This window comes from Ursus arctos, unplaced genomic scaffold (genome assembly GCF_023065955.2).
Source record: "Ursus arctos isolate Adak ecotype North America unplaced genomic scaffold, UrsArc2.0 scaffold_2, whole genome shotgun sequence".
Classification (NCBI taxonomy): domain Eukaryota; kingdom Metazoa; phylum Chordata; class Mammalia; order Carnivora; family Ursidae; genus Ursus; species Ursus arctos.
In genome coordinates this window covers 67,421,129-67,438,772 of record NW_026622874.1, presented here as the reverse complement: position 1 = coordinate 67,438,772, position 17,644 = coordinate 67,421,129, and the positions used below count along the sequence as shown (strand labels likewise).

General features: G+C 64.4%; 1 protein-coding gene across 5 annotated transcripts; it reads right to left on the bottom strand.

The window, feature by feature from the left end:
* Positions 1-339: 339 nt before the first annotated feature.
* TRAF7 (TNF receptor associated factor 7) lies at positions 340-17,363 on the bottom strand. Of its 5 annotated transcripts, none has more exons than XM_026484956.4 (21): positions 17,250-17,363; positions 9,597-9,715; positions 9,335-9,392; positions 8,020-8,111; positions 6,210-6,326; positions 5,818-5,910; positions 5,591-5,624; positions 4,748-4,931; positions 4,520-4,654; positions 3,642-3,859; positions 3,493-3,566; positions 3,226-3,274; positions 3,019-3,146; positions 2,764-2,846; positions 2,055-2,094; positions 1,858-1,974; positions 1,628-1,750; positions 1,307-1,426; positions 1,092-1,223; positions 892-1,011; positions 340-721 (listed from the first exon to the last, which is right to left on the bottom strand). In XM_026484956.4, the coding sequence occupies exons 2-21, from the start codon at positions 9,675-9,677 to the stop codon at positions 707-709; spliced, it is 2,013 nt and encodes a 670-aa protein (XP_026340741.1). In that variant the 5' UTR covers positions 9,678-9,715; positions 17,250-17,363; the 3' UTR covers positions 340-706. The 5 variants fall into 5 exon arrangements, with proteins under 5 accessions (XP_026340741.1, XP_026340743.1, XP_026340742.1 ...); XM_026484958.4 differs by having other exon boundaries at positions 4,526-4,654; positions 17,250-17,358; XM_026484957.4 differs by lacking the exon at positions 17,250-17,363 and adding an exon at positions 11,576-11,901.
* Between the last annotated feature and the right edge of the window lie 281 nt (positions 17,364-17,644).

Below are 17,644 nucleotides of genomic sequence, written 5' to 3'. Positions count from 1 at the left end.
CAGGTGGGTGTGCCTGGCCTCTCTTCAGTGGGCGGCCCAGGCTGGGCTCCAGCAAGTGGGGAGGGGGGTTCCGGGCAGGGAGCTGCTGTCAGCTGTCTAAATAAACAGCAGAAAACAGAGCTGCCTGGCTCACTTCTTGGGGATGTGTGTTGGGGAGAGCGGGGGTCTAGCTTGCTCCTGGCAGGGAGGAGTCACCAAGAGGGCCACACCCTGGGGCTGACAAGAGGAGCCCTTTTGTGGCTCCTCCCCAGCCTCTCTCCCGCTGGCTGCTGGTACCCGTGCGCACCAGCCTTCTCGGGTGGCCTCTCCGTCACCCCAAGGACTGTCCCCACTCACAGCCACAGTCTGTGCAGCTTTTATTTCAATCAGGAAGTAATCAAATCTATATACAGTCTAAAAACAGTAGAAAAGGTGAGTAAAAAGGCCCACGGTCCATCTGGGGTGGGGATGGAGGGTGGGCCGGGCGAGCATCGTACCTGGCACCCAGAGAGAGGGGCTGGGCACTGTCCTGGCAGCGACGATCACAAGGCCAAGCAGAGGGAGGCTCGCCGGGCACAGGGCGGGGAGGGCACTGCCTGGCCAGGTGAGCCTGCCCGCCTGTCCCCACAGGGCAGGCAGAGACCCCCCCTGAGACCCCTCCCATGGCCAGCCTGGTTGGGACCAGCCTGGGAGGTCGCAGAGGAAGCCAAGACCGGTCTGAATTCTGTCAGCACGTCCAAACCTGCAGAGGAAGGGCTCTGTTTCAGGTGCCCCTCTGGCCATGCTGCCTTACCACCACCTGCCATGCACACTTGCCCTCCAGTGCCACCCGCCCAGGGGTTCTAGCCCCTCAACCCTGCCCCCTGCTCCAGGCGTGCGGCCCCTCGGGAAGGCCTGAGCCCAGGCCCTGACCTTCACAGTGCTATCCACAGCGCCTGAGAAGAGCCGGCCCCGGGACACAGCCAGCGCGGTCACGCTGCCCTGGTGACGCAGCAGCGTCTGCGTGCAGATCATGTTGTCCATGCTCCAGACCTGGGGGCGCATGCAGCGTGAGCGCCCAGCCGGGCCCAGCTGCCCACCTCAGCCTCCCACCACCGTTAGCCAGCACACACCCTGAGAGACCGGTCGTAGGACGCGCTGAAGACTTTGGTCTGGTCTGGCGTGGAGATGACTGCCAGGGCATACACGGTGCCCACGTGGCCCGTGAGGGTCCGCACCTGCTCCTTGGACTCGATGTCCCACACCTGCGGGAGTGGCACAGGCAGGTCGGAACCACAGACGGGGGACGGGCCCAGAGGCAGGCCCCGGCCCTAGGCATCCGCCTTACGTGGATGAGGTTCTCATAGGTGCCGCACACGATGTGGTGATTCGTCACAGCAATAGAGTAGACGCTGCCACCAGATGTCTGCAGGACATGGATGCAGTCGAGGGTCCGGATGTCCCAGATCTGCGGACAAGCTCAGGCCACTTGGTCCCAGGCCGGGCACCTCACCCCCAGGGCCTCTGAGCCTTTGGACACTGTGAGCAGCCCAGCCACCAGCCAGAAAGGGTGTGAGGGTCTCCGACCCAGCAACGAGGGGACAGCGGAGCTGGGGCCCCCAGCAGCAGGCCTGCGTGGTGCTGGCGCAGGAAGTGCACACGGGCGTACCTTGATTGTCTGGTAGGAGCCGCTGTACAGGTAGCTCTGGGCAGCCACCAGGGCCCGCACCCAGTGGTTGAGACCCGTGAGCTCCTTCTTCAGCTTCAGCTCAGTGCCCACGATGTCCCAGACCTGTGGGGACGGCCATGAGCGTGGGCTGGGGGGGGCACGTACCCGGCACCCCGATGCCCCCCCCCGCCGTGTCCTCCCCCACGTGTCCGCATGATGCCTCGCCTGACCTTGATGGCCTTCAGGGAGCCGCTGAAGAGCATGTTGTGTGAGGAGACCAGCGTGCACACCGGGTTGTCGTGGGCCCGGATGGTGTTCACCTTCTGCAGGTTCTGGATGTCCCACACCTGGTGGGAAGAACAGGAGGCCTCAGGCCCCGGTGCTGCGGCACGGCCCGGCCTCGCCCGCCCGCCGCAGCCCCACTCACGATGATGGTGCAGTCTGCGGAGCCGCTGTAGAGTTTACACCTGGGGGAGCGGAGTCGATGGCTCAGGGCAGCAGAAGCCACTGTCCTCGTGGACGCTGCCCGGCCAGGCCGAGGGAGTGGCAGCCACCAGGACCCGGCAGCTCAGGCCAGTGCCGGGGCTGCTCCTGCTCCCTCGAGCCCTCAGGGTTCCTGTCTCGGGGAGGGAACCCTGGGAGTGGAAGCCCCACCCCCACCGCCTGCCTGGCAAGTGTCCGACAGTGAGCTGGGAAGTAATGACTCCCCTTAGCGCTGTCGGCCGTCAAGCCGCTGCTTTCTGGGAGCGAGCGTCTGTCTCTCTATCTCTCACTCATGTCCACGATGTAAAGCTTCATGACGGGAGACGGGAGGGAAGGTCTCAAAGGGGCTACAGGGCCAGCAACTCGCTACAGGCCAGCGAGTGGTCACTGAGCTCCCACCCCCGCTCTGTCCTCTGCCCGAGGCACCCCAGGGCTGGGGCTACACGTCATGAACGTACATCTTCAGAACGGGAGGGTCCGTGTGCCACCAGGCCTGCTCGAGGGTGAGGATGCCCCACAGGAGGGGCAGACACAGCCACTCAAGGACACGTGTGGACTCGAGCTCCTGGCCCACGGGGTGGCAGCACGGGGTCTCCCGTCCCTGGCTCCGCGTGGGCGCTGCGGCCAGGGGAGGCATGCGTGCGCGCACTTACCCTTGGATACACAGTGCCAGCACGATGCCGTCGTGGCCCTCCAGAGTCTTCTGACACTTGTAGGTGGTACACGTGTCCCACACCTGCAGAGACCAGGAGTGGGGTGGGTCCTAGCAGGGTCAGTGCAATGCCGGGGGGCAGCACAGCGGGAACGGGGTTGGAAGGTGCGCTCAGGGAACAGCCCTGCCCACGGGCAGGCCAGAGCTGGTAGGGGCTGCCGTGCGGTGCCCACCTCCGAGGCAGGACCTCACTCACCTTGATGGTCTTGTCAGAGGAGCCGCTGAAGAGCAGGTCCCCCATGGAGTAGACACAGAGACACCAGACCGGGCCCTGGTGGCCCACGAAGGTTCCTTTGCACTTGAAGATCTGCTGCGGGTCATAGGCTGCAGGGACGGGAGGAGCTGGTGAGGGCCCAGCAGCGCTCAGGGGCAGCAGTGGGGGCAGCGGCAGGCCTGTACTCACATCCTAGGATGCCCATGTTCAGCCGCGCGTTGATGTGGGACAGCTCGTCCTGCCGAAGCCAAGAGCAGAAGGCACGCTGGCTGCGGCTCCGTGGCCCCCCTGCCCCCAAGCTGGGCCGGGCCAGGGCAGAGCAGGTGCAGCGGCAGCCTTCGCCCGCACAGACACCTGACTCCACGTGGGGCCGAGCCTCCTGCTGGGGCCCAAGCTGAGGGGCAGTCCGGTGTCCCCCACCCCGCCCCATGCACGTGGCCCCTGTCTGCTGCTCACGTTCAACATGGACGCATCCCTCCGGAACTCCATGAGGTCCTCGCTGAGCTTGCTCTGGTTTTCGTCTAGGACATCTGAGTGGCCAGGAAAACGGTGTCAGGGACCAGGAGGAGGGGCTGGAACCCTGCCTCTCTGGGGCATGTCCTCACCGAACTTGAGCTCCAGGCTCTTCTCCAGCTGGTCAATCTTCTCGGAGAGCTTCCCCAGCATGGAGCGCAGGAAGGCGATTTCCTGGTCCTTTTGGGCCAGCGCCACGTGCATCTCGTGGAAGCGGTCGTCCGTCTGCTGCAGGAACTCCTTCAGGCCCTCGAAGCGGCATGTCTCCAGGTGCGTCTCATAGGTGTCCTGGTTCCCGATGAAGGTGCACCTGGAGGGACAGGATGGCCGCCCTGCCCACCTGCTCACCTGCCTGCCTGGCGGGGCTGTTCCCCTGGCCCCCGTGCCCCGGGATCTCTCTCGAGTCCCACTTCTCTGCCACCATCTTCCCCACGCCTGCTGCCCACACATCTGTCCTGCAACCGCTCAGCACCTAGCAGGCCACTTTGCAAGGAAATCTCGGCACTTGGATCCTGCTCAAAGCTCTTCAAGGGCTCTCCCACAGCCTTTGCCAGCCTCCCAATCCTGCCTCTTATCGGCCCGCCGCACCTCGGCTCTCCCCTCCACCCGTGTTGGCCCCCACGCTGCTCCTCGGCTCACATGCACACATGCATGAGTCCTCAGGGCCCGCCTTCCCTGACCCCCCAGCTCTCCAACCGCTCTGAGCCCTCTGCGCTCCTGGAGGACTCAGGTCTCTCCTTCGCGGCACCTGTACCTCAGTTTGTAATTACACAGTTGATGGTGTGGCTCCCGCTAGGGTCCGTCTCCCTGGGGACCCTGGCTGTCTCCCCAGCGCTCAGCACACAAGCGGATCTCAACAAAGATTTGCTGAAGGAGGGACTGTGAATGCCAGCCCAGACCCCACCCCGCCCTCCTGCCTGCCCGCCACCGTCCCGGGGCAGCCCCCGCACGCCCACCCCCGCCCACTCACCCGTACTTGGAGTGGGGACACTTGATGTGCTCGCACTCCTTCAGGTGGGCCTCCAGGTTCATCTTGAGGAGGGGTGGGCAGCTGGGGTTGTTAGGACACCGCACAGGCCTGTAGTCACAGCTGCCCTCGTGGTCCCTGTGGGGGGCAGGGCATCGTGGGCTGAGTCCCCAGAGGCACCGGTTCTCAGCGCCCCTGGGAGGTGGGAGCAGGGCCAGGGGGAGGACTTACTTGCGAGCACTGAGCTTGATGGTGAAGGGGCACCCTCGGGGGTCCACCTCAAAGACTGGGGGCTTTCCGCCCCCTGCTGCCCGGCAGCCGTGCCTGCAGTGGATGAAGAGCTCCCCGATCTGCTCGGCCACCGCAATGTTGTTCACCACCACCGTCAGCTTGGCGTGGTCCACGGGGCACTTCTCTGCAGGGGAGGACATGCTGATCCCAAGGTCCACCTGGCCACCCCCGCCCCTGGCAACTCTGCTCAGAGCACTGTGGCCAGGCTGTGCTGGGGGAGGACTCTTCCCTGGTGAGCAGCTGGTGGGAAACTGAGTCCTGGTGTGGCAGGCCTGGAACACGCTCCCCACGCTGGGTGGACTGAGCCTGTTTGGGGCCTGATGCACCCATCCGCCTGCCCTGCCGAGGTGCAGGAGGGGTGCACAGCTGGGCCACGAAGAGTCACCACTGGGTGAGCAGGAGGTGGCGAAGCGTCTCAGCTGACTCAGGAATCTGGGACGGGGCGGAGGGAGCTGGGGACAGAGCACGGAGAGAAACCAGCCCTGGGCCCGGGCGCCAAGGCCTGGGACGGTGAGGTGGGCGCCCTGACAGCAAGGGCAGCTCTTGCCAGGCACAGCGGCCGCTGAGCCCCAGGGCCCCTGAGCTGTGGGTGTCACTGCTCTGCCTGTCAAGGTGTGGAGCTCAGCCCACGTGCACCCGGGGCCACGGCTGGGGGCAGGACTAGGGAGTAGCCAGGTGTAGCAGGGGCACCATCAGTGCTGGGCATGGGCTAGGACCTCCCTGGAGAAAACCCCTGCCGGCTGTGTAAGGAGGTGGCCGGGCCCGGCGCTGGGAGGCCCTTACCTGACTTCAGGGCGCATCTTCGACAGAACGTGTGCTGTGGAGACAACGGGTGGGCTTGCGGCATGGCCACGGAGTTGCCCACCCCCCAGCCAGTGTCCCCTGCAGGGGGCACCTGCTGGGAGGCCACGCCAGGCCCGGAGCCGAGGCCAAGGTTCCGCAGCACCAGGGACGGCGGCTGCTGGGCCTCATGGCGGCGCACAGGCGAGGCGGGCGGGGCACGGCCTTACCCCGCACGTGGTGATCACGGGGTCCTTGAACACACCGCAGCACAGCTGACAGCAGAGTTTCACTGACGGCTGCTCTGCAAACACCAGCGGCTCCTGGAACCAGGCGGGGCGGATGAGAGCGGGGCCTGGGGGGCACGCGCAGGCGGGGACAGCGACCTCAGCTGCATCAGCGCGTCCCGTCCACCTGCGAGGGGGCTGCGAGGGACCCCACACGGGCTCCGCCGTCACTTCCCAAAGCTAGTCCTGGGTCGCCCCCGGGCTGAGAAGCGGGAAGAACATGCCTGGGGGACTCGGCCGATCACCCCCTCCCTCCAGGCCCCGGGGGAAGGTTCCCCGCCACTGCCGCCACCAGCATGCGTGAGGGGCCGCCCTGCCGCGGCCGACACACCTACCGGCTCCTCGTCCTCCTCAGGCAGCGAGAACGTGGAGCGCAGGGACATGCTGGACTCCGAGTGCAGGGAGCGGACGGAGATGGCCGAGTCCGAGCGGCGTGGCGTGCTGATGGGGGGCTGCGGCGCACGGGGGCAGGCAGCCCGTCAGCCAGGGGGGGGGGGGGCACAGGGCCCTTCCCCCGGGCCTGGCGGGCACTCCCTGGGCCCTGTAGGGCCGCCGTGTGCGCCCGGGGAGCTGGTGCGGTGCCCGGGCCCTGGCCTGCCCAGCAGTCCCAGCCCTGTTGCTGGGCCACCCGCGCACGTCTGCCAACTTTCTTTGTGTAAATGGAGAGACTTCCTGCTATTCAATTCCAGGAGGACACGCTCGCCTGGCCTGCTTCCTGCTTCCCGTGAGGGAGTGTGGGCTGCACACGGGGCGCCTCCATCAGCCAGTCCTGGGCCGGCCTCAACGCCAGGACAGCTAGAGGAAGGGACGGCTGGTGGAGGCTTTGGGCCTCTGGGTCCCCTGGGGCTTGGCTGCCTATCTGGCTTCCCTGGCCGGGGACACTAGGCCAGGCCAGTGAGGCTCCTGGGGACAGCAGGGACGTCCCCACTGAACCCAGACCGAGATGCTGAGAACAGGGGGGAGTGCGTCAGGGGCCTGCCTCTGCCTGAGCTGCTGAAGGGGAGGATCTGGGGGAGCCCCCGTAGGGGGTACTCTTCCTTCCCTCCTTCTTGGCCTAGAACCCCCCAGTAGAGATCCTGCAAGAGCTGCTGCTCCCCACACTCCTCCTCTCCCACCCAGAAGCTTCCTTCATGAACCACAGACCTCCTGCCTCCACACCCAGCCACGAGCCCAGCTGCCCACCCGAACCGCTGTGGGAGGCTGGGAAAATCCCCTCCCCACCAGCCATGGGTGAGTTAGAGGTCATGGAGACTGAGGCAGGCAGAGCCAGAGGCAGTGGGGCACGATGTATCTGCTTCGTGCTTTGAGAAACCCTCGTGCGGTGCCCAGCACACAGCATGTTCAAATATCTAAAAACCCTGTTTTTCTTCAAGTTAAATAGGAAACCAAGGCCTGGCAGCCCAGCATGTGAAGACATGGGTCCTAGGGCCCTGGGAGGGCAGGAGAACCAGCTGGAGTCTGCTGGGCACACACCGGCGAGAGTCCCACGACGGAAAGCAGAAAGCAAGGTGCGGGACAGGTGAGCGGCAGGGGGTCCCAAGCCAGCCTCTGGGGCAAGGCAGGTCCTCCCTTCCAGCGGCAGGCCCACGGCCCAGACAGACAGAGAACAGCCACGGTGACCCTGGCCACATGGCCTGCGCACTGATGGCCCACCCTGATGGAGCCCCAACCCCCTTCCTCACTCCGCAGTGCCCGTGGCAGGAAGCTTTCTGGCTCTCCCACAGGCCTCATCCTCCCACTCGGGCCGCCCACCCCCCAGTCACCTGCTCAGGTCTCCTACCTCCACCCGCAGCCCACCCACTCATCCTCTACTCAACAGCAGAGGCAGCTTTAAAAACGGAAATCTGATTTTGTTACCCGCATGACTGAACCTTCTGTAGCTCCCATGGCTCCAGCCTGTGGGTGCTGCACCCCCCGGCCCAGCTGCCCCCTCTGGCCGCCTCGCCCACGCCATCCAACCATGGGGGCTGAGGCCTTAGTGTGTCTGGACACACCGGCCCTCAGCCTCCCCAGCCCACTGCAGACCTTAGCTCGGGGCATGCCGAGCGGCTGAGTCTTGCCCTTCAGCTACTCCTGGGACCTGGCCCTCGGGAAGGAGGGCATGGCAGGAGGCTGTGGGGAGAGGTGGGCACGGCACAGACCTACCATGCTGTCCTCCTCATCCCGCGGTGAGTAGGCGAGGGTGCTGGAGGAGGACGGCGTCCTGCGGTGCTGTTTGTACGTGCTGGTCCCATCAGCTGCCAAGAAAAGAGATAGGGACGCCGTGAGCGCGGGCCACGGGGGCATGCCTGGCCCGTCATGGTGGGAGGTGGGCCCATGGGAAGATGGCCCAGGAGGGGCAGGGGCCGGGCCCAATGCTGTGCTAGTCCTCTCCAGGAAGTCTCCTTGCCCCCACCCACTCCTACAGCCTCCTTCTTGTCTCAGGGCCACTGGGCCAGGGCTGGGCTTATGGGCAGCTGGAAGTCCCTGCCCCCAGCAGGGGCCTGAGCCCCCAGCTACAGCCCAGTGGCCTAGGAAGGGAGCAGACCCCGACAGTCGCACTCCCTAGGCAGGTTGAAGGGAGGGTGGAGGGCGCTTCTCTATGCCTCTGCCAGCTCCCAGCACCTGGCCTGATCCTGGGGCTGCCCCGTGCCCGCTGAGGCATGAGGCCAACACCCGAGGGATTACACCGGAGGCTGCTTGCTTGGAGCTCCGGTATGGTCTTGTTTGGGCCTTAAGGAAACCCTGCTGGGGGTGGGGGCTGGGGGAGAGGCTCTGATGGCCTCACACAGGAGAAAATGGAGGGACAGAGAGGCCTGAGGCCCCTTGCCTGGTGTGTGGTGGGGGCTGGGAGAGAGCCCACTGTTTGGGTCCACTCATCTTCTACCTGCTCCCCTGGCCAGACCTGGAACCAGCCTCGGGCCTCCTCAGCCCCCTCCATGGAAGGTGTTGGTCAGGGGTCCATGTGGGAGCCAGCCAGCCTCCCTCACAGGCCCTGCAGGCGCCGGCCTCAGGCCCCAGCCAAACCCAGACATCACAAGCAGCCCCGAAAACCTAGGTTCATGATTCTGGCTTTGAGCAGCTGCCCGGTGACTGGGCCTCAGTTTCCCTATCTGTAACGTGAGGGGCCAGGTGAAGCAATGGTTCACGCCCAGCTCTGACCCATCCCTGCCACTGGCTGGTGGGGCAAGAGCGAGACAGACTGCCCGGCACCCCGCCCGGGAGCTGGGGACGCCAGCACAGGGGAAGGGACGGGTGGGGGTGCCGGGGAAGTCGGGGCAGCCCTTCCTGGACACAGAATGGGCAAGGCCCCGGGAAGGAGGGGCGGGGGATGCCACGGTAGAGAAGGAGCAGGGAGGGGGACAGCAGTCTCCCACCCACTCCCCAACACCAGCACCCCACTCCCGCCCCACCAGGAAGTGCCCCACTGGCAGGAGTTAGGGGCGCCCAGATTCTGCCTGGCCCGGACTTGCAGGCTCACCTTTTGTGATGGTGGTGACGGCCGAAAAGGCAGGCCCAAAGGTCGTTTCCATTCTGGTCTGGAGAGAGAACACGCGAGACTCGGCACTGACCCCCGGAGAGGATGGGGACACGCTCTCACGCCGATGTGCCCACGTGCACGCGTGCGTACACAGGGACACACCACCGATACACACGGCACGGCCCTCCTGCGGGCCTCTAGGTGGGGAGGGGGCTGCTCTGGAAGGTCCGCTGGGGGGCCCACACCCACAGCGCCCTCTTACCGCGGCTGTGGCGTCTGGGGTGGGAAGGGTGGTCGGCCCCCCGGAGAAGCGGCTGTAGCGGGCGTTCTTGCCCGAGCTCATGCTCTAGAGAGCCATCTAGGGTCCTCGGGCCGTGTCTCCTGCGGGGGGAGCGCAAGGGACGGCTTTAGAGACGGTGTGCCTGGCCCCTGACAGTTGGCCTGCTCTGGCCAGTCCGTGACGGGCACACCGTGGCCTCTCCGCCACTGGGCCAGGCAGGGGCGGGTCCGCATGGGCAAAGTCCCTTCCCTTCCTTCCCGTCCCAGGTGCGTACAGGCCCAAGGAAGGGAGGAGGCCCTGGGTGCAGGCAGGCAGCGGGCACTCAGCTTTACCTTCCTTCCAGGCCTAGTCTTCTAGAAAAGCCACCAGCTTGGCCACAGAGGTGGAGAGCCCCCCCCCCCCCCCGTGCTCTGTCTGAGGGCAAGCATCCCCGGGGCCAAGCCTGGGCCATGGTGTGGCACACAGGGTGGGATCAAGCCATATGCCTGTTTCCTGCCAGGGTAGGTGTGGTCGGGCCCTGGAGAGCCCCAGTCTGCAGTACGGGAGGACACTGGCCACGCCCCAGAGAACCTGTTGGTGACGTACCTGGGGCCCAACACTCAGAGCCTCATCACGCAGATGAAGCCATTTTTGGGCAGGGGGAGATGAGAGCCCGGACTCCTGACCTGGTGCAGGTCACCTACTCTGGAAACAGGGGATACCCTCTCACTCCCCAGCTGTTGACTCGGGACTCGTGGGCTGAGGTGGCAGGGAGAAGGCACTGTGGGAATCATCCTGGGCTTCCAAGAACCGCCCCCCTACACACCCAAAGAGGGGCCTGGCTGGGCCCTAGGAGCACTGGCTACTAGAGAGAAGGGACCAGCCAGTCGCCCGGATCATGGATAGCCTGGGGAGAGCTGCTCCATTGCCAGAACAGGGCCTGCCTTCCCAGGGGCCCTCCCAGTGCCAGGGTCTCCTGCTATGGCCCCAGCTTTGAGCCAGGCTCTCCACGGGGAGGAAGGCCACACACCCAGGACTGCTGCCACCTGGAACGCATGCGCTGTCTACCCCAGGAGACCCCTGAGCAGCCCCTGGGATGCCACACCACGGGCTCATCACCCGCGGCCCAGCCCAGCCATCAGAACCAGTAAGTCAGGAACTCCTGAAGCCAGCTGGTCTTGCTCCTATGGGGTGGGAGGAGGCGTGGCAGGCCAGGGCCCACCCTGAGGTCTGAGGGCCCTACAGGGCTGAGAAGGGCTCCTGCTAGGACTGCTGAGCCTCCCACACTGTGGGAGCAGGCAAGAGATGCACTCTGTCCCCACCAGTGTGTGTACAGCATGCAGCTGGCTCCTGCACCTTCTCCATCAGGCCCCTGTGACCTGGCACAGCTGGCCACATCCGCCTCGCACAGCCCAGAGCTACTCAGTGGTCCTCCAAGCCGACCTGTGGGTCCGTAGGGAGGGAGATGGCTCTCCAGCCCTGTGTCCCCACCCTGTGCTCCTGAGCTATTTGCCCTACCCTCCCCCCGCCCCCGGTCTCCTCTCTCTCCCGCCTGCCCCTTCATATGTCACTTGCAATGCCACCCTCTTGGTCTTCTAGACTCAGGCCTCCATGGGGTGGCTCTCAGCCTGAGTTGGTATGGCCACAAAGTACCCCCCCTCCCAGTGCTCAGAGTGCCCTATGGATCTGGCTAGATAGGGGGACCCAAGAGGTCGGCCAAAGCCTCCCCCTCCTGCCCACCACTCCCCCTGCTGTGACTCGAGGGACTTGGCTGTGTGTCCCAGACCAGGCTGTCCAATGGCTTGTCCTCTTGCAGGGGAGAGGTGGGGGTTCCTGGGAGTGGGCAGTATCAGGCCGTTGGACAGCACTGCTACTGGTCTCCATGCTAAGCAGGAAATCTTGGGGGCCACCCTGCTTGGATGAAGGCCACCCTGGCCAGGGTGAGGCCTAGACAGCTCGAATGGAGGAGCTCTAGGACTCACCTTCGGGAAGCCCAAGGTCGGCTCCAGCCTCAGCACCATGGGGCGTGCTGGGAGGAGGGGGGGTCACGGGGAGGCGGCTGGCCCACACTGACCTGGATTTTACAAGCCATCTGCTCCCTCTGCTGCAAGCCCCCAAGGCCCAGAGGCCAGCTGCCGGCTCCAGCCAGCAGCACCCATGGTCCAGGCAGCCGGGACCCCAGCAGGGACCCCCCCCCCCCCCCCGGGACCACGGCCAGCCCTCCAGCCCCTGTGGGGCCTGTGTGCCTGTTGCTGCAGTCAGAGAGCAGGCGTCTGGCGCTCCCTCACTCTGAAGTGAAGTAAACAGAAAGGCACGCAGGGCTAGCAGGGCAACATGCAAATCGGCTGGAAAGTCCCCTGAAGGCCAATAGCAGCCAGGGCTGCAGACATGGCGCCGGCCGTAGGAGCCTGGCTGGAGAGCAAAGCTGAGCGATGGAAGGAGGGAGGGAACTGCTTCCCCGTTTACATGGGTTGGCATGCAGCCCCAGCCGGGGACCCCAGGTGGGCGGGACCCGGGCTGCAGGCCACTGCCCCTGAACACAAGGTTCAGATCCTACCCTAACCATCGTGGGATTGAGCAAGATGCCCTGAGCCTTCAGCCCTGCTCCCCAGGGGCTGCATTTTGCAAGAGTCTTCTCTGGCATCCTCCAGCTCTGCAGGCCCAAACTCCGGAAACACAGCAGCACAGCTCCTCACCCCCCCCCCGCCCCCCTCCCGGCCGGGCCCAGCTGTGCTGGGGGTGTGCCCCAGCTCCCCAGGGGGTAGGCCTCCTCACCACTCCATGTCAGCCCCACCAGCAGGCGGACAGGGAGCTGTCAACTAGACAAGCGGACTCTCCCAAACTGGGAAAAGCTGCGGGCTCGGCCTGCCAGGCACAGCTGGGGTGGGAGGAGGAAGCTCCCCTCTCCTCCCCTCCCCTCCCCAACTGAGTCCCCATCCTGCCTGTTCCAGGTGCCTTAGCAGAGCCCAGGGGAGGGACCCGAGGATTCTATCTCGTAAAGACCAAAGACCCCAGATCCTGGTGGAGACGGCTCTGCCTGCCTCAGGTAAGGCTGGTGGGAGAGTGGTGCCCAAGGGCACTCAGAGTCAGTGTGGAAGCAGGCCCCCTGTAGCCCCTTGCTTGAGCCTAGGGTCAAGGCCCAGGGATCTTTGTCCACCAACGTCCATGTCCAAAGGGCTTCTGGGGCCCTGGGGTGCACTCCCCGCCCAATGAGGAACCAGAGATCCACCTATCATGCCCCAGCCCCTGGACTTCTCCACCCCCAGCTCCTCTTCGGGAAAGCCCCCCAGCAGCCCCTTTCTCTGGGCAGCTTGCAGCAGAGGGCAGGCCAGCTCCCTTGGGAACCCCTTCCCAGCCCATCCCCTGGATGGAGGCCAATGGCATCTGCTAAGCCCTCTCCCTCGGGTATGTGGGACCCAGGCCCCCCAGTTTGGTTCGTGCGGCTGGGAGCCAGTGGAGTGGGCAGTGCACGCTGTAAAAGCTGGAATCGGGGCAGTGGGCTGGCCAGAAGCAGGTCCCACTAGGGCCAAGCCCCACCTTGAGGTGGCTCCTCCAGGGGCCCCAGGCAGTGGGCATGGTGGGGTCTCCTGACCAGCACGTGCAAAGCCAGCTAGGGAGTCGGCATGCCCATCAGGCCACACATTTGGTGGAGACTGTTCCAGCGGGGCACTGGTGGCTCAGGACACCTCACCCCTGCCTGGCATGGAGCTGTGGGTGGCAAGCTGGACTACAGCCAGAGCTCCAGGCCCAGCCCCAGCCCCTTGTATCACCCACGGACCACCCAGCCCCTGGGTCATCCCCTGCCCAGGGTCCCCTGGCCCAAGCCCAAGCTGGCCTGCCAAATCCCATAGAAACAGGCCAGGTTGCCATAGCAAAGCCCCATACACTTCCCCAGCTGTTCCCCGATGTCCCCTTAGCATGTCTTTTCCATCCCACACAGACAGGGTGTGATGTCAGGGATCCCCTCAGCACCTCGGCAAGCCCTGGTTTGAGGCCTGCCTGGCCTCCCTTCCCTCCCAGCATGCAGCCTGGGCCTCTGCCCTCACCCGCCATTCCTGTCTCTGTACTCACAGTCCTAATCCACAGTGGCCGCAAGGTTGCTGGGCTGGACACCTGCTGTGGCCTCCTCTCCCCAGGGCTCTGTGTCCTTACACCTGCCACCTAGCCTCTCACCTTGCCTACCCAGGTCCAGGCTCTGCAGCACCCACAGGCCCCACCGCTGGAGGGAGAGCATCCCTCCTGCTCCGCCAGCCTGGCTTTAACCCCCACTTGGCAATGGGAATGCCTTTGCCTCCCCACATGCCCCTTGGGGCCAGACCCATCTCCTGTGCTTTCTCTCCCATACAGTGGATGGCTTCCTACGAGCTGTAGACTCAGCCTGGGGGAGTCTCCCCTCTACGACTCCTGGAGAACTTCCTGGAGGAAGGGGCTGGCCAGATCCAGAGCAGGGAGAGAGCATTCTGGGAAAAGGTGGTATTTGTCCTCCTATCTCAGCACCTAGCTGCAGGGACCACTTTTACCTTTCACCAGACAGCCTGGGACATGCTTCCCATCTGTGCCCCTGCAGCCAGAGTTGGGCCAGACCCTGAGTTGGAGGGAGGGTGTGGGCAGGTAAAAGTGGCCCCTATAACCCTCCCTGGGCCGACCCCCACCCATGAGTCTAAACTTGTGGAGACAGGTCCTGGGCCTCTGCTCAAGAGCCCAGTGACCGGCAGTGCCTCGGGGCCCAGGCTACAGCTCCAGGCCGCCCTGGCTGTTGCTCGTCACGTCCCGTGTGGTTTCTGTCTCTCTGCCTTCCTCTTTCTTGCTTCCCTGCAGAACCTGGGGAGTGTATACAAAGTCGCAGGCCAGAGCCTGGCCTGGACGTGCGCCAGCCCGCTCCACTGTCCACCCCACGCCCTTCCAGCCCATGCTGGGGCACCCCCACTCCTTCTGGCACACCCTTTCAGTCCCAGTTCTTCAAGGCTGCTCCTTCTGACAGGTGCTCATGGGGCTGGTTCACCCCCCAACTGGACTTCCACACAACATGCCTCCCCCGCTGGGGGCAGGCAAGTACCAGGTCTGCAAGTGACATTAGCACCAGCCCCCAGGGCCCATTTCCCCCTTTGTCTGCCCCACCTGACTCCATGCTCCTCCAGGGAGCAACCAAATGCCTTCTGCCGAAGGGCCAGAGCAGAGCACAGAGGACGCGGTGGGGGGGGGGCATCTTTTGGAAGTGGAGGGGTTGGTGGGCCCCTCTACAAGGGTACCTCCTGCATAACCCAGCCAGAGGAGCTGGTGAAGTCCTAGGTGCCCACCCAACAGCCCGGTCAGGCCAGTGGGGACCCAGGTTCAGAGCAAGTTATGCCCTGCTGACACTTCCCAAGGCTAGACACATGCTGGCACCTCACTTACACGCTTACGAAGATCCCTCCAAGTGTTCTTTATGGAGATAGAACAGCATAACGGTCAAGGCCAGAGTGCTGAACTCAGACCTGGGTTCAAATCCTGCCTCTGCCCCAAAACAGCTGCATGATTTGGGGCAAAGCTGCTCAACCTCCTGGCCTTCAATTTCTCACCCGTGAAACGGAGTGGACATGCCCACACCTGACAGGAACCATGAGATATGGCTCTCGAGGCAACAGTCAAGGCTCCGCCAATAGCAGCCCCTCTCTGAGAGCAGAAAATGGAGCTGAGAAGCCATCCCAGGACTTATGGCCTGTAAGAGGCCACACTGGGGCCAACTGAAGCCCTGTTCTTCCCGCTTCCTCTGTTCTGCCGGAAGATCGAGGAGCCCACCATGCACTGTAGTCAACCCCAGGCCAAGCTGAGCCAGGGGGCAGCCAAACCACAGCGTCCAGATTGCCTGGGGCCACCCAGCCAGCGCAGGCCCTTCAACTACACCTCTCGCATTTCCCAAATTGTGGGTTCCTGATCCTGCGGCCAGGTTCACACCCACTGTGGGCCAGTCCCCATGCTGGAGAAGGGGCACATGCTGACGGCGAAACGTGAGTCTGACCTGGAGAAGCTACGGGGCCTGGGAGGAGAGACAGAGGCTCGGGAGTACTAGTAAGCCCCATTCAACCTGTCAAAGGCACTTTTCTGTGGGTTCTTGTCCCAGCTAAGTCAATACTTCAGACCCTGATCTGTTCCATTCATTTCTAGAAATACTGTGACACACAGCCACAGTGGGCATTACTCCACAGGGACCCCTCAGGAAGGAGGATCTCCCCTCCTTCTCAGCCAGTTACCTCCCTCATCCAGGCTGCCCATACCCCTGCTTCCCCTCAGAGGGAGGTTCTGGCTACTGGGGAATAGTGCAGCGACGCTCTGTAGGAACCATGAGACACAGGGACTGGGGATTCCATGGAACGGGAATGCCCAGAGTAGCTCGGGTAGGGATTTATGACAGACAGGTATTGTCTGCTACACAGGCCTTCAGGGAAGGGGTGTGGGAAAGGAGAGGCCCAAAGAGAAGGAATGAGGAAGAGAGAAGCCACATGCTTGGCAAACGCCAGGAGGTGGGCAGCCCCCAGGAGAGGGGCCCTGTGTGTGCGTGGGGAGGGGTCTGTGGGATGGGGAAAAGGGTGGACAGTGTGGGCGGCCCGGAGGTCTAGGCTAGGGAGGCAGCGAAGGAGGGTGGAATCTCAGCCCTATTGTCCAGTCCCGTCCCTGTCAAAGCAGGGGGGAGTCCAGCAGAACTGCAGATTCAGCCCCAGCTGAATGCCCTGGCCTGGTCCAAGACAACCAGCACCAGACCCGGTGAGGGGTGGGAGCCTCATCGCCAAACCAACTCACTCCCACCCCACTCTCCTCTACACACAGGCCAGCCTCCTCACGCTCTCCTGCTTCCTCTCTGAACCCCAGTCCTTCCTCCACACACAACCAGGGGCTCTTTACTAGACTTGGATCCGAGGCTGGCTCTCCTGTGTACAATCCCTGCCACCCTGCACCCTGGTCTGGCCTCCCCGACTCGCCTCTCACCCCTCCGCCAGCACTCACTGGCGCACCAAGCCCTCTCTCGCGCGAGGCCTTTGCACACCTTGCTCCCTCTGCCAGGCATGCTCTTCCAGCAACTTCCCAAGACAGGCTGCTCGCTGGAGGCACCTCTCCCTTCACCAAGCCACTCAGGAGCGCCCAGCACTCCTTCTCAGCGTCCTGTTTCTTTCATAGCACACACCACAACTCCTCAGGATTTTGTGTGTACTGTCAATCCCTCTCCGCTCTGGATCACCGGTTCTCAAGCAGGGTGGGGGTGGGGGAGAAGGAGTTTGTCCCCCAGGAGACGTCTGGTAATGTCTGGAGGCATTTTGGGTCGTCACTAGGGGGGTGGGGGAGATAACTGGTATCTAGTGGGTGGAGACCAGGGACGCAGCTCAACGTCCACCAAAGCACAGCCGAGAACGCTCGGCGCGAAGTGTCAACACCGGCAGGGCTGAGAAAAGCAAGACAAGAAGAGCCCACGAGAACTGGGTCCCCGGCGGCGCTCCACGAACGCATGGAGAAATGAATAAGGAAGGGGAGAATGGAGAGACCGAGCAAGCGACGGACGGACGCGGAGACCCCGGCCAGCGCCGGCCCCGCCCCCCAGGCCCGACCCCGACGCGGACCCCGACGCGCCCATCGCGCGGCCCCGAGGCGCGAGCCCCGGGTCGGGCGCGCCGCGCGGACACTCACCCGCCCGCGGCCGCCCGGGAGCGGCAGCGCCACCCTCCCGCTTCATCGTGCCCCCGCGGCCGCCGGCCGGGAAAGGGACAGGGCGCGCGAGCCGGAAGCGCTCATGCGCTGCGCCCGCCGGGACTTGTAGTTCTCGGACTCTCGATGCCGGACTGGCTGCCTCACGCGCGGCTCCTCAGAAACTACAACTTCCGGCGGCTCTGACGTTGCAGGGCGGGATTGGCAGCTTTAGAATCACTCTATGTTGCAGGTCGGAGTCTGATTGGTTGATTCCGGCTGTCGCTCACGGTGATGTTGGATGGCCCGTTGCAAAAGGAAGCAGCTTCGCGTGTCGGGTCCGAGAGACCGGGAGCGTATCAGCGGTGAGGGAGGCGGGTACTTCCGCCAGGATGGCC